At 29.7% G+C, this 16,328-nt stretch overlaps 2 protein-coding genes across 7 annotated transcripts in view; one reads left to right on the top strand and one right to left on the bottom strand.

Moving 5' to 3' along the window:
* LOC105191039 (uncharacterized) overlaps nucleotides 1–7,590 on the top strand; it is a 9,561-nt gene extending 1,971 nt beyond the window's left edge. For 3 of the 6 annotated variants that reach the window (XM_025298191.1, XM_025298190.1, XM_025298192.1), the window contains 6 exons: nucleotides 5,033–5,202; nucleotides 5,293–5,360; nucleotides 5,424–5,464; nucleotides 5,913–6,090; nucleotides 6,284–6,411; nucleotides 6,934–7,580. In XM_025298191.1, the coding sequence (XP_025153976.1) occupies nucleotides 5,336–5,360; nucleotides 5,424–5,464; nucleotides 5,913–6,090; nucleotides 6,284–6,411; nucleotides 6,934–6,981 (420 nt within the window). In that variant the 5' untranslated portion in view covers nucleotides 5,033–5,202; nucleotides 5,293–5,335 and the 3' untranslated portion in view covers nucleotides 6,982–7,580. Of the gene's footprint in view, nucleotides 1–4,698; nucleotides 4,715–5,032; nucleotides 5,203–5,292; nucleotides 5,361–5,423; nucleotides 5,465–5,912; nucleotides 6,091–6,283; nucleotides 6,470–6,933 lie in introns of those variants that run through there. The other 3 variants (XM_025298193.1, XM_025298194.1, XM_025298195.1) reach the window with 3 other exon arrangements.
* A 2,591-nt stretch (nucleotides 7,591–10,181) lies between these two features.
* Nucleotides 10,182–15,260, bottom strand: LOC105184885 (uncharacterized). The gene is made up of 9 exons (XM_011143998.3): nucleotides 15,111–15,260; nucleotides 14,620–14,842; nucleotides 13,992–14,147; nucleotides 13,424–13,552; nucleotides 13,009–13,089; nucleotides 12,882–12,926; nucleotides 12,587–12,810; nucleotides 10,453–10,612; nucleotides 10,182–10,369 (listed from the first exon to the last, which is right to left on the bottom strand). Exons 4-7 carry the CDS (start codon nucleotides 13,479–13,481, stop codon nucleotides 12,590–12,592), a joined length of 405 nt encoding a protein of 134 aa, XP_011142300.1. The 5' UTR covers nucleotides 13,482–13,552; nucleotides 13,992–14,147; nucleotides 14,620–14,842; nucleotides 15,111–15,260; the 3' UTR covers nucleotides 10,182–10,369; nucleotides 10,453–10,612; nucleotides 12,587–12,589.
* Nucleotides 15,261–16,328: the final 1,068 nt, after the last annotated feature.

Genomic DNA, 16,328 nt, shown 5'->3' with positions numbered 1-16,328 from the left:
AATAGAAAATCTAAAAAAGCAATAAAGTTGATGTTAAGAAGTAAGTTGAAGAAGAACAGCATGATAAGGAGGACGCAGAGAGAGTGTATATAACCCTAATATAGATAATCTTTTAAATTCAATTGTAAAGAACAAATAAGGAAATGAATGATATGAAGAAAAAAGGAGAACACACACGGATTTAATAATGAAAAATATAATTTATAAATTTATTCAGTGTACATTTGTGTGTATGTGTTTTGCTTCATTCAGTGTATAGGTTTTATTAATTAAGTAGTCGATATAGATATTCGAGTGAAAGATATCTTATATTTTGGTATGGATTATAATATATACAAATTTTACAGGAATTGAGGACAGTAAAACATTATTTATTCTATATAATTATTACAATAATGATATTGCTCAAAGAAATGTTCAAAACAAAAATATTGCTTGCACCATGCACAACGTATAAAAGTCATTTTACCACAAATGCTACATTTTGGTATACGTTTTTCTTCTTTAAAATAACAATAATCGATTGGATTATGAAATTTTTCAGGCCGTGTTGATAAATAACCACTTTTATACCAGCTATATCTAAATAAATTTCGAAATCTTGGAGAAGACAGTTGATTGTGTGTTAAAGATTGCAATTTTATTATGTTATTACGTAAATGTAAATTTATGTCGTAATTATTTATAATAATACTATCAGAAAAGCTTCGAACAAAATTTTTCCAGATTCTGAAACCAAAAACATCTAATGGCTGTATAAAAGCAGTTGTTTTTTTGGTATTGTTAGAATATTTACATGTTTGTCTTTTGGTACTTCCAATTGGTTCGGGCAATGTCCTGTCCATGAATCAAGCAGTAGTATACTTTTCTCTCCAGTGTTTGGTAGATACACTTCTTGGAACCAATTTTTGAAATGTTCAGTTGTCAATTTCCCTGATTTTGAAGCCGCAATGTAAATATTCACTGGTCTAAAAAGAGTTTGTTCTACTTGTGGTCCAAAAACACCAGTAGATTCTTTTAATACTATATACAAAGGCGAAAGGAGATGTCCATCTGCAGATATAATAGGCATAATGGTGTAGCTATGAGTCATAGCAGATAAAGATTGGATAGTAGCTCCAACTGTCTTCACTCCTACATTAGCTAATGTTCTTCCTGCATGTATTTCTAAATTAAAGCCACTTTCGTCCGCATTATAAGTTGATTCAGCACCGATTACATTAATATGTGGCTTTACTGTATTTACAAATTCCTCAGCGTTTTGACGTATAGTTAGATCAGTTAAATGAGAAGACCGCGTTTTAAATGCAGTTATTTTACGTGATGTAATACGATGTGCCTTTTTAAAATTCCATATCCACCAATTTCCTGCTTTAAATGAAGAAATATCCACTTGTTCCTTTGCTTCTAGTGCCCATTTTCGCAGATTTATATCATGAATAATAAGTCCTCTATTAACAGCTTCTTGGAATTTTATAAGAACATATTCAGCAATAACTACAAGTTTGTCTGTATTTGAACCCCCACGCATTACATGTTCTTGCCATCTGTGCAATTGTTGAATAGATTTTACCTAGAAGAAAACAAATCTCAATATTAAACAATTCGAATTCAAAAATAAAAGAAGTTATATACGAATTAAATGTTCACGAAACATCAAATTGTAAAACTTAAAATAAAAAACAACGCGACTCTAACTATATAATTTACAGCTTTGGTCATAAGTATAAAGCATCTCTAACTCATTGTATTTTCCTAGAAATCAATGCATATACTCATAGTAAATATATAATCTCTTTACAATAAATATTATATTAATATTTTATAATATAATGTGTATGTTATATTTATGTATATTATATTTATATTATAATTTATATTATATTAATATTATATTATATTACAATAAATATTGTAAAATAAATATTATTTTCCACATATTCTTATATTATATTTTTTTATTATATTATTTTTCCATATACTCGTATACTATATTATGTTCTCCATATATTCATATAGTATGTTTTTGTTACACAATTTAAATAAATTTTTTGGGATGCTTTATACTTATAGTCAAAGCTGTATGTACAATGACCGACAATGATGCGTTCCGCGAGAGGGGAAATAGAGTTCTCTCTGTCGCGGAACGAATCACTGCCGGTCACTGTACACCGTAAAAGCCTCAAGTATTTTACTATATATTATTCTTCTTATTTTTTAATTAAACTTTACTTTTCTAAAACAATGTTGTACAGAAGTAAAAGATAAATGTCCTTTCTTTCCACTCTTCCAAAATTCGATTGCCTTTTTCTTATAATTTAAGTTTACATTTCCACCTTCATCATCCACAGTGCAAACTTCATTTCCATAATTATCTTCTTCAGCATCAATATCGTACACATCTACAAATTGTACGTCATGCGGTTCTGATGGATCGTCAAAATCAAGTCCCCACTCATGTTCGATCGTAATATCGTGATGTATAGCACTCTTTATTAAATCAGTAATTGTATCATGGAGTTCCACCTCTTGATGATTAACAGGAGTTATTGCAATATTTGTGAAATGAAATGTCGCAATTAACAAATTAATAACATTAGCTGGATTTATTACTGACATTATGATACAAATCTTAAGGATATTTTAATTAAACATTTCTCATAGCAATAATAATATACGTACTGCTTCAATAACTGCTTCAATAACACTGAAATGTATTCCAAAATGGACAGCTTTTATATGCAAATGAATGAAGATAACATATGTCAATATAATGAACCTTGATTGCACTGTACTTGATAAAGAGTGCTATTTTGGTCGCACAGTCATAAAACTTGTGACAAGTGTTTTGCATGTTGCCATGATGTACACACACGTGCGCACGTACAAAAACACACATACACACACACACACATATTTATTTATATTTACGCGTGTCGTTTAAATTAATGAAAAAGGTAGCCGCAATGTTGGCAAAATAAACGTCTATTACGTGAAATTTTATAATTTATAACATTTTTAAATATTAGTGACTGTATCCTTATCATGCTATTTTTCTCCTACTTACTTCTTAACATCAACTTTATTGCTTTTTTAGATTTTCTATTTTCTTCCTTCCTTATCTTTTACAGTTTGCAATTATGAGGAAGATTTGAGGAAGAAAGAAATGCCATCGTCAAGTAGCGAATCCTTAAGTTTGGTACGCGTAGCATACATATAAGAGCATGTTTAATTTTTTTTTCAATATTGCCTTTTCCAAACATAATGTTATTATATATGGTTGAATTTGTCATAAAATAAGCTTTATTTTGGTTGGACAATTGATTTTAACAATTTGAAAAAAGAGAAGGAGGGGGGGTATTTTATACACAATTTTACATTTTAAAAAAATCTAAATATAGCATAATAAAGTACTTTTAAAACCATAAAACTTTTGTCTAAAACATTTTTTCATATCTTTAATAGTTTCGATAATATTCGCTTAGAAAGACAAAAATCAACTTTGTTCAAGGGGTTGTTTCCACCCTTAAAACCGTTTTTGGGCACCAACGAAAAATTGTTTTGTTATTAGGTATATCTGCTCTACAATTATGCAGAGTTTCAGATTTTTTTGAATTTCCGCGTTGCCGAATGTCCCTTGTCAGTTTTGTTTGAGCGCGCGTCAAAGATGGACACTAGCAAAGAGGAAATACGCTATATCTTACAGTTTTTCTTCGATAAAGGCGAAAACGCAAGCCAGACGGCTGAAAATGTGAATAGTGTTTATGGTCCTGATACTGTAACAGCCAATCACGCGTAATTTTGGTTTCGTCGATTCCGTTCCGGTAATTTCGATGTCAAAGATGCACCACGCACTGGAAGGCCAATTGTCGAAAATATCGATAAAATCATGGACATTGTCGAGTCCGACCGTCATGTAAGCACTGGTTTCGATTGCCCAAGAGCTAAAGATTGCACAAAAAACCGTTTGGAACCATTTGAATAAGGCTAGATACAAAAAGAAGCTCGATGTATGGGTGGCACACAAGTTAACGAAAAAAAACCTCATGGACCGAATCTCCATCTGCGAATCGCTGCTGAATCGCAACAAAATCGACCCATTTCTGAAGCGGTTGGTCACTGGTGATGAAAAGTGGATCACTTACGACAACGTCAAGCGAAAACGGTCGTGGTCGAATCGCGGTGAGCCGGCGGAAACGGTGGCCAAGCCAGGATTGACGGCCAGGAAGGTTTTGCTGTGTGTTTGGTGGGATTGGCAGGGAATTATCTACTATGAGCTGCTCCCCTACGGCAAAACTCTTAACTCGAAACTGTACTGTCAACAATTGGACCGTCTGAAGGAAGCAATCGCCCAGAAGCGGCCAGCTTTGGCCAATAGGAGAATAATTGTGTTCCATGAGGACAACGCCAGGCCACACACATCGATAGTGACTCGCCAGAAGCTCCGGGAGCTTGGTTGGGAGGTTCTTATGCATCCACCTTATAGTCCGGACCTGGCACCAAGTGATTACCATCTGTTCCTGTCCATGGCGAACAATTTTGCTGGTGAAAAATTCGCTTCAAGAGAGGCTTGTGAAAATCGACTGTCTCAATTTTTTGCCAATAGGGACGAGGACTTCTACGAGAGAGGCATAATGAAATTACCTTCAAAATGGCAACAAGTTATCGAACAAAACGGCGCATATTTGACCTAAATCGGATCATTTTAACCATGGTAATTAAAGCCTTCAATTTCATGCAAAAATAATGGATTTCCTTTTACTACCTGATATTATTTATCACATTGTGTAAGAACACATGTTTTGTTAATATATGATATCATAATGTTATAATATTACTACAATATTAAAATAGCATAATATGGATCTGTACTAAGAAATCCACATAACGCTATTTCAATATTATTATTCAATATTATAACAATATTGTTGCAATTGTGATATTATAAATTAATAAACATTTTTGTAATGTATTGTTAATTGTGATATAATGCAAAAATTTTATTTTCTATTTTGACATGTGCTTATTGTAGTTGAATAAACAAAAGAGACATGATGCTTCAAAAGAAACAAGTACTGAAATTCTGAAAGCTTATATGAATGCATCTAAAGGAGAAATAGGAGAAAAAGGACAAGAAAGAACTGAAGGATCTTCTATGTGTTGATGAAGATAAAAGTACAAAACATGCATATGGTGAAACAAGTAAAGTCACATTTCAATTATTTGCGTATGCACATATAATTCTTTTTTATTATTTTTATTACAATACTCATTTTTTCCATTATATTACAGCATCGTTATCAAGTGATGAAAATGAATATATAAAAAAAGAAAAATGAATGTCGAAAATTTTACGCCAGGTAAGTTTGTACTGTGTATTATCTTGCACGATATGTTTTTAATATCATTAAACATTTTTATAGTTTTATCATGGACTTCGACACTACAAAAAGCAAAAAGAAACGTAAGTTATACATAACAGAAAATGGGTTAAAACGGAGAAGCAAAGTAAAACTTTTATTTCATAGGAGCAGTAGTACTAATGACAAATATGCAGAACTTCATAATTATATTGTTGTTGCAATAGAAAAACTGCCTATGTATATTTTTGTAAATTGTCAATAGTATCATATTCAGAATTCAATTCCGCGTTTGGTGGCACAAGTATTTTGAATTTCCCAAAAAATGTACACAGGATGCAAATTTTCACCGCAGCGATGATGTTATTTCAGGTTCCTTCATGTTAGAATGAAGTTTCGCAAATTTGTCATAAATTGTGCACTACATTCCTATAAAATAACATAGTACATATTTACACACTGCGCCATTTAGTATCATATTCTTTTAATATACATTATTTATGATGATTGATTTAAGGAACGTATTTCATACAAAATTTCATAACATTATAGACGTATACCAGCGTATCTAATGCAAAGGAAGTGGAACAGGAAATTGACGGTATCGAGCATTCAAATTTACAGTCACCACAGACAGAAACAATTGTTGCAGAAGTTTCCGATTTGACACCATTAACTGAAGCAACAGCGAAGCAACTAATTGCTTTATTAAACGTTGTGATAGGGCAAGATAAATCGATATATTAATATTACAAAAAAGCATGTATACTATTAAATGATATTTTCTACATTTATGTTTTATTCTATTTTTACGATACTTATGTTACATAGTAAAATAATGTTAAATTTAACGAAAACAGTTATATATTTATTGAATGTAATTCTAGTTATTAATGTTACACATATATTATATAATTTTACAGGAAAACTGCCTTTGATGAATGGCTGCAACATAAATAAGGAAGAATCAAACATAGAAGCAATTGGCCAAGATATCCACTTAGGTCACAACATTTCAGTGACAAAAACAGCGTATGAAGAAATACAAAGAGTTAACCACTTGCGCTGGCAAAAAATTCACTGACGCGTGTACCAGAAGGGTCCAGTGTAACTCGCTGAGAGGCGTCATACAGTGTTCGATGCCTTACAGAAATCGGAAAAAGATTTATATTTTCTAAACTAATTTATTTTCGACCTAGGACTTTTAATAACTTTTTAAAGGGAATATAGAACGTCGATTGATTATAAAATTATACAAATATAAATATTTAATTTATTTATTATTACTCATGCAAAGTGTGGTATCTCTCGAAACAGTCTGGAACATGTAATGGTACAAGGCATTTCTTACATTCCCATATAGTTTCACTTCGTTTTTTGTGTTTGGTACACACTCTACACTTTCGCTGTGGATTCCTTTTGGCATTTGTGTCTGGCAAACAATCCCACCCGATGTGCCACGCACGTTGTTTTTATTTCTGTGACAATCGCATGACGACGTACATACCACGTCGTTGGCGATTCTGTGACAAAAGCATTACGACGTGCGTGGCACGTCTTTCCAGCGCAAGTGGTTAAAGAGCCTAGTAAATTTGTTACAAATCTTGCTTATGCTGTGTGAGGATACAAAACATTATGTTCTCGGGCTGTGAGACAGCAAAGTAACTGTGCTCGTAAAGTGTTAACTCCTAAGAAAAAAGAGATTATTTATAATCATTTTGCAAAATGGTTAACAAGAAGGGGTTACAGTCAGAACTTAATAAGTGAGCAACTTGAACATGTTAATACTTATTTAGGCAGAGCAATATCTGGCGCAATGAAGCATGAAGGAATAATTGCGTCTGTAAAGAAAAACTTACCTATGGCACTAACAGAAACAAGTAATACAAAAATGTTAGAATGTGGTACAACGAGCGCAGAAGATTCTGATATAAATTAAAATTATATGCATACAGTTCAGTCATTTTGTGCCCTGCAATAAATGGAGTTGCAAAAATCGAAAATACACAAATTGGTTAGTTTAGCAGATTATTAATATTTAATGTAGCATTAATTTTTTACGATTTTTACGATTTTATAAGTTCTAAATGTTTTGCGTATAAGCTGTAACAGATACAATACCTTATTATTTAATTTACTTGAACAGTTAATTTCAAAATAGTAGATTTCTGTTACTTATAAAACTGTGGAAAACAAATTTCTATTATATTTGAAACAGTCACTTTGTCTAATATATATTAATTTTTATATAAACAGATCTCGACTTCAATATTGTACTTATTACCAATTTTCATTATTATTTTTTTCTTTTAGTTATATTTTATAAATCATATATTTTATAACATGATTTTAAAGAGCAATGATATGATATTTCATGTAATTTAGAGATTAAAATAAAGTGAAGTGAAGTTGAACTTAAGTTTGTCACACACCAGTCAAGAAAGTAATTTTGATTATTTTAAGAAATATAAGAGCAACTATAATATTTTCCCTATATTTGACAATAATCCTACTTTACCTTTATAAAATTGCGACCGACTATTGTTTAATAAAATGTGTATGTTAAAAATGGGAAAATAAAGAAAATTCAAAAATATTGTTAAGTATACTTTTTCAGAAATTGTCAAAGAAACTATGTTCCTTTTCAGTGAAAGTCAGATTATTTCATATCGCCTTCAGATTACTCCGTAGAAAGTAAAATAATATTAGAAAACAATATTGAAATTTCTCTTCATTCTTCATTTAAATTCTAATCTTATATATTTCGCGGAAAATTTCAGTATTTTACAAGGAATGCTTAGAGAAAAGAAAGAAATTGCATAATTACTCAGAAAATGAATACAAATTTTCATACAAACGCAGTTTTTTTCATTTTTACGAAATCTGAAATGTTTTCTTATTTTTTCAAAAAGTGTTTCAATTTACTGAATTTTTCATAGTTTTGAAAGAAATTTTCATCAAAATATTTTCACTAGGGCTTCTATGCAAATAAACTAAGAACGGCAATGCTTAGCGTGGGGTTAAAACAGTATGTTGACGAGGCGACGAGGATTATAAAAGATAGTAAAACAATTATAGATTTGGTATTTGCCAATAATAAAATAAAGGTTAAAGTATTTGACAAGCCCAAAATAACTGATCATGCGTGGTTGCAGGTAGAATTAAATGTGATTAAACCAAAAAGTAAATACAAAGTATGTAATAGTAGGGACTATAGTACATTTAATATAGATGAATTCCTAGAGTTACTGGGAAGGAAATTGGTACAAGGACAAGGTTTAAATGTAGATATGAGGGCAGACAAGTTAATTAATAGTATAGTGGATGCATTAGATAGAGTAGCTCCAAAGAAAGAGTTTAGAATACCAAGAGTATGGTGGGGAAAAAAATGGTTCTCGGATGAGATCAGACAAGCGGCAAAGACAAGAGATGAGATGTATGGTAGAGCAGTATATACGAACATAGAACAGGATTGGTTAAAGTATAGGGAGAGGAGAAATGCGGTAGTGAAACTTATTAAAGACAGAAAGAGGAAATATTACGAAAGTACGATAGAGCAAAAATTGCCGTTCTTAGTTTATTTGCATAGAAGCCCTAGTGAAAATATTTTGATGAAAATTTCTTTCAAAACTATGAAAAATTCAGTAAATTGAAACACTTTTTGAAAAAATAAGAAAACATTTCAGATTTCGTAAAAATGAAAAAAACTGCGTTTGTATGAAAATTTGTATTCATTTTCTGAGTAATTATGCAATTTCTTTCTTTTCTCTAAGCATTCCTTGTAAAATACTGAAATTTTCCGAGAAATATATAAGATTAGAATTTAAATGAAGAATGAAGAGAAATTTCAATATTGTTTTCTAATATTATTTTACTTTAAGAGTGACCCCAGGATTATGTGGAAAAATCTAAAGATACTACCCAGCAAACACAGTTATATAACAGTTTCATTGCTATTATATAACAGAATGTAACATGTAATATAACATGTATGTTACATGTAACATATACGTTAGTTGTAATTTCCCACTCAAACGATATTATAGTTATATAACAGAAATATAGCATGTTACTACAATGTAATATTACTGTTATATAAGTGTTATATTATTGTTTTATAAAATGTTATATAGCTGTTATATAACTGTTATAGGGAAAATAATATAAATCCCAGATAGCACAGAGAATTCCAAAAGAACTCAGGCATATGTCACCAATTACGAGTTCATTTTGAGATACAAAAAGAATTCTTATCTGAGAACTCTTAGAAAAGAATTCTTTTTGCATCTGAAAATGAACTCGTAATTGGTGACATATGCCTGAGTTCTTTTGGAATCTCTTTTGAATTCTCTGTGCTATCTGGGATGTTACATAACCGTAACTTCATAAGTTATTGCAGTTATGTAACTATTATATTAACTCTGCTAGGAATTGTTATATTCCTTTAAAGGATACGAACTTTAACAAATGCAAATTTCAGAAATAGATCATTGAATCAATTTTAAGTAAAACTGAACGAAATCTTATAGTACATATATCATGTACTTTTATCTTAAATTAATTCAATGATCTAATATTTATGGAAATTGCATTTGTCAAAATATTTTGGATTTTGGAAGGAAATAAATTTTACATTATTATAAATATAAAAATGTCTTTATTGTTGAAAATCAAAATGTCCTGATGAATGTTTTATTTTATCAATAAAAAATATTCATTAAGAGTTTTTAATATATTACCACTGTTTTAACTTGTTTTAAATCTTTTGAACAATATATATTTATATTATAGAATATATAAAAAAAAAAATAAAGACGGCACATGTTGTAAACTTATATTATCTTCCGTCGCACGTGCAATATTAATTCTAATATTTATATGCTACTCACTGATGTTCTGCTTTGCCTTGTCGTCTCTTTCTTTTCTTTGTTTGGCAAAGCGGAACCATTTTGCAGCAACATTGTCAAATTCTGCTTCTGTGAGAGTTACGTGATGTGACGTTATCTCTTCTAAAAAATTAAATAATAGATTGAATAAAAATATTTTAATACATTTTAATACATTTATATACTTAACGGAATAAATAACATACCTCTTATGATTTTCATAATATTCAAGTCAACAACTCGGAAATTATTTCTAACTCCTTTCCATGAGCAACATATCGCGCACTCATTTGTAAAAGTTTTCTTCATAGTACAATTTATATTATCCTTTGGATTGTTTCCCCCACTTTTCGAAAGAAATTCTTTCTAAAAATAAAAGTATATATATATTTGATATATTCGAATGTTTCATATTAATGTAGTTGAAGAAAAAATAAAAATTTTAGAGAAGAAAATTCGTGAAATCGATTATATATTTTCATCTCTGGCTGTATTTCAATATTCATTTCTAGTACTGAAAATCTATAGTTCATGTTATGTATAGATTTTCAGGACTGATGGTGAATATCAGAACGTACCTATGAGTGAAAACATAATACGTATATGAAAAGTTAAGGATCCGAACTAATATCAGATATAACGTCATTTCTGTATTATTTATTTTTATATTTTTCATTTTAGTATCTATGCATTTTCAGTCGAAATAAAATATAAATGATTATTAATTAAATATGGTAACGAAGATTCATGTCCATATTTCTTTTCTTACAATTTATTTGACATTATGTTGTTATTGATATTACAGCTTTATAACTATATTGTTTTATTTTTAATAAAAATATTTAGTAACTTTTAAAATTAAGGATGATATATATATATATATATACATATATATATATACATATATATATATATATATACAGGGTGCACGATTTATCTGAAGACATTGAAATATCTCGAGAACTATGCATTGGATAAAAAAAGTGGTTAATGAAAGTTGTTAGTCTCGAAGGGGGACATCCAATGATACCAAACTCGACCTCCCACCCCACCCCCTGGGGGTAGGGGTTGGGGGCAACTTTGAAATCTTAAATGGAAACCCCCATTTTTTATTGCTAGATACGGATTCTACGCCACAAAATACGTAAATTTTGTCCGAAACTTTTTTTTTTATTCGTGATAGATGGCGCTGTAATCGCAAAAAATTATATTTTCCGCAATTCTCCAGAAATGATCATTGGATTGAGAAATAAAAAATACCTGTTCAATATTTTTAAAGAACATAATAAAAGTTATTAAAAAGATAAGGTTCATCAACCTAACCTAAAAGATAAGATTTATCAACAAGTGCCAACAACTCGTGAAAACATGGTAGAACGCATAAGAAACGCTTGCGCTGAAACTCCCGCAGATATGCTTCTATCCTGTGTACAGTCATTTGAAAAAAGGATCAATAAGTGTATTGAAGTTGAAGGTAAAAATTTCGAACACTTACTCTAATTAATTGAACAGTGAGAGGCAAGGGGACTCACATTAAAAAAGCACCCCGATCTGTGAGAGGCAAGGGGACTCACATTAAAAAAGCACCCGAAAGGAACATAAAACTATTATGTCCTCGTCGTTGTTCCTGTGTAACGCTAAAAGTAGTTTCTCGGAAGAATTCAACGCTATCTATCACGAATGAAAAAAATTGTTTCAATAAAAATTTCACGTACAATCTAATTCTGCAATGAAAAATGTGGGTCCCCATTTGAGATTTGAACGTTATCACCCACCCTACCCCGAGAGGATGGGGGGGGAATAACTTTTATTATGTTCTTTAAAAATATTGAACAGGTATTTTTTATTTCTCAATCCAATGATCATTTCTGGAGAATTGCGGAAAATATAATTTTTTGCGATTACAGCGCCATCTATCACGAATAAAAAAAAAAGTTTCGGACAAAATTTACGTATTTTATGGCGTAGAATCCGTATCTGCAATAAAAAATGGGGGTTTCCATTTAAGATTTCAAAGTTGCCCCTAACCCCCATCCCCAGGGGGTGGGGTGGGAGGTCGAGTTTGGTATCATTGAATGTCCCCCTTCGAGACTAACAACTTTCATTAACCACTTTTTTTTATCCAATGCATAGTTCTCGAGATATTTCAATGTCTTCAGATAAATCGTGCACCCTGTATATATAACATCAACGAAATTCATCTCACTAATATTGTAGGAAAATTATTTTTTATCATTTTGAACTATATTATTTATTGACTAGTAAATAAGACTTTAACGTTCTTAAGTAGTAAATAAGACTTTAACGTTCTTAAGTATTGACAAATAAATATGTACTTACAAATTACGTAACTGCTTCTTCCGTACTTTTCAGCATCGATTCAAATTCCTTTATTCGCTCTTTATTCGTAAGAGGCAAAAATTCAGTAATAAGCTCATCGTTGTGACCAGGAAGATTTAATGAACGGTTTTTTAATGCATTTTCAAGCTTGAGTATACGTTGTTTGATATCCTGCAAAGTTAATTGCGATGCAGCTTGCATACGCAATATTTGTTTCATACCTTCTGCAACATGACCAACAATCTTATGTAACATATGGATCATACAATATCTTTATAAATTATAAAATATTTACCTTTTATGTTAAAATCTTCTTTATTCTCGGGCACTATATTGCATCCTGAAATAATTGCATATATTATTCGTATTGTAATAATTATTTTCACGTTATAATATATTATTTTTATTAACATATGTATTACCTTCCAATACTATTGGAACATCATGCAACGAAAAATATTCTTTCTGTCCCTGTGTTGCCAAAATGGAATTATTTTCTTTTTCTACAAATTATTAAGGATTACTATAATAAAACTATTTAAAAATTATATAATATTACACGAAAAAAACTTTGTATCAACCTTGTATCAACTTTATATCAGATATTTAGTAAAATATGGAACAATTTTAATTATTATAAAAACAACTATATTTTTGGCTGAAGTTTCTACAAATTTTTTTAGTTATCAGAATTCGATTAAACTTAACAAAATATGTAATTATGTAATAAAAAATCTGGTTATTACAACTAGAATTGTAATTATTCCATATTTTACAAAATATTGTATTGATACAACTACACATTTTTCCGTGTATATATCACATTTTATAACTTACCATGCTGTAAAATAGTTACTTTTCTCTGTGTACTTCTATCCTTTTTTTGAGTTTCCATATTATTTATATTTAAATTATCTGGGCATGGTGGTATATCAGATAGAACAATATTAGACCTGGATTGTCTCTCTGTAAAAAGAAGAATCATATATTTTATTTAAAAACTACTGCATCCATTAAATCATTAATTAATCATTAATTAAATCAGTATCGTATCTCTTTTCACATTCAATTACATTTGACATATAGATATATATTATTGCACTAGCATTTGAGAAAAGGAAAATTACACGTACTCTTGTTCCTTATTCTACAAGTATTATGAATGTTTCAAAATTTTTGCAACAACAAGATAATGTTTTGTAAAATAATGTAACAAATTTGTGCAAAACATATGTATCTTATATATCTATCAAGGAAATTATCATAATAATTATTATATAGCATCTATTTTCATCTTCTATGTAAATATATCAGTTTTTTTTTTCAAGAACAGTTTTAAGCACAACTGTACTTTAACACAAATTAAATATTGTAGGAAATAGATTTGTATAATACATATTCTTACTTTGAAATCTCCGAAACTGAGAATTATCGCATTCTTCCTCATCGTTGCTGAATCGAGAACACGAAATATGTTTCCTTTTGCCTCGTCCTAATAATTCATCATCTGTTGTTTGGTAGTAAGCGTCTGCTGCGCTTTTTCTGGCTGATTCTAAAGACGCTAAAATAAAGATAGAAAAATTAGAATTAGTATTAATATAGTTATCCGTAAAAAATATAGTGATTGCAATTACAATTTTTCCTCGCATTATAACACCACGTTCTACAAACAATGTGAAGATTTATATAAAAATATATTAGTTTTTAGGAAGAAAAGTAAAATTTTAAATGTTTATTTAAATCATAATTATTTCAATGCGTTTTGAAAGTTTTCAGTACATAAAACTAGTAATTACTTGCAGTGCATAAATTTATTAATAGATGATAGTTTCGGAATTATGTACATTTACGTACGTTAATGTAGATTTTGAAAGAGGCAATTAACGTTATGTGTAATAAATTGAATCGTGTTACATTAAGAAATATGTACCATACTCGAAGACAAAATTATATTTGTAACATAATTAAATTTTGACAAAATAAGTAGTACAATAGAATTTAAACATAAAAAAGTAATACTTTGAAATACTTACAACAATATTTCACTATGTCTACTTCGTATTGAGACCATGTCTGAAAATTTGGACTGTTAGCAATCAATGTAGCGTTATTATAAGTTCGAGGTGGCCACTAACATAATTGATTATCATCATCATCTTCTACAAGCCATGCAATCGGAATTTCCGAAAATGTTGAATCCGACAAGAATTTGACAACTGCATATTTTTTATTTCCTTGGATGTCGTTATCCATTGTCTGTCGACATGAAATAAAAATAGACAGATTATTTCATTGTTTCACAAATTAACATTTAAATGTTAAATCTTATATTTTAGATCTATGTCAAAATGACAATGACAAAAATTGTAATGAAAGTAGTATATGTTAACTAAATAACTTTAACGTCTAAATTACAATAATTTGTTCCTCTTACGTGTCTATCAACACATTATTTGGAAATATTCTCTAAAATTTTAAAGCCCGAATAACAAACTATGCTCTTAATTGCCATTTTAATACTTACTTATTAATATTATTAATTTTAATAAAATATGTCCTGATAGATATTGATTTTAAGCAGGATAACATATGAAACGATAGTACCTGCGCGCTATCTGCTGTCAGTCTTTTATCAGATTCTGTTAGCAGGCTCTGTGAATAGAATAACAGTAGATTACGGACACATGACTATGGATCTGTCAACAGATCCTGTTCGAATCTGTCGCCAATGTGCTCTCAATCTGCATAAAGATTATTTACTAGGTTCTTATTCATTCACAATCTTCTTAGAAAAATACTTAAAATTAAATATAAATATGCAATACCCCAAATATTGTACTCACCTTTTAAATATTTATCTTTGGGCAAATACAAATACACTGAATCAATGTTCTTTCAGTATTTCAGTTCTTTTGTGTAGTAGCGAAGGTTCGGATTAAAATTAATGTAATTCAATTTGCAATTATGGAAAATAACAATAAATATTACTATTGTACCAGATATTAAATAATGCATGTGAATAAATTGTACCTAATTATTGGTATTAAGAAGTGGTATTATTACGTAAGAGTTAACGTCATTTGGATATGTAAGTTTTAGACATTTGCTTTTAATTTGTGTTATTGGAATTTCTACATTATCAATAATAGTTTTTGATACTAGAAAGATCTCAAGTTTTTCAGAAGCGCATGGTAAAAAAAGATAAAAAGATTTTTTATTTATCAGTATTTTTTATCAGTAAAAAAGATTTTTTATTTAAAAAACGTTGCGCGCGAATATATAACGTATGATTATCTTCAAATATATCCAAAATGGAAAATACGTTATTGTCATAAAGTAATACAGAATTATCATTCTTCTTCTTTGAAATTTTAAAAGTTTTGAACTGTATATAGCTAATTTTGTTGTTCTTGTAAACAGGTATAGGATATTGTACCAGGCAGAATGGTTGAATAGGAATTTGCAATTCTTCATATATACGATTCGACAGTTTCTTTAAAGGTTTTCCAGATTTATGTAATTTGTTTTTGATTTTTTGCATATGGTTTTCGTATTTAAAACAACTGAAGTTATCCAGGGAACCAAACGTTTGTACATCATTCGCAAGATGTAAAAGATTATGAACATTATATGACAAATATATTTCGCCATAAATTTTTCCATAGTGACAAACAAACCATAATAATAAGGATGTAGTATAAGCATTGAATTTTATACATAATTGCGGATCAATTAATATTCT

Source organism: Harpegnathos saltator, unplaced genomic scaffold (genome assembly GCF_003227715.2).
Source record: "Harpegnathos saltator strain DR-91 unplaced genomic scaffold, Hsal_v8.6 scaffold21, whole genome shotgun sequence".
NCBI lineage: Eukaryota > Metazoa > Arthropoda > Insecta > Hymenoptera > Formicidae > Harpegnathos > Harpegnathos saltator.
Note: the sequence above shows the minus strand (reverse complement) of the source record. Positions and strands in the feature narration are given on the sequence as shown.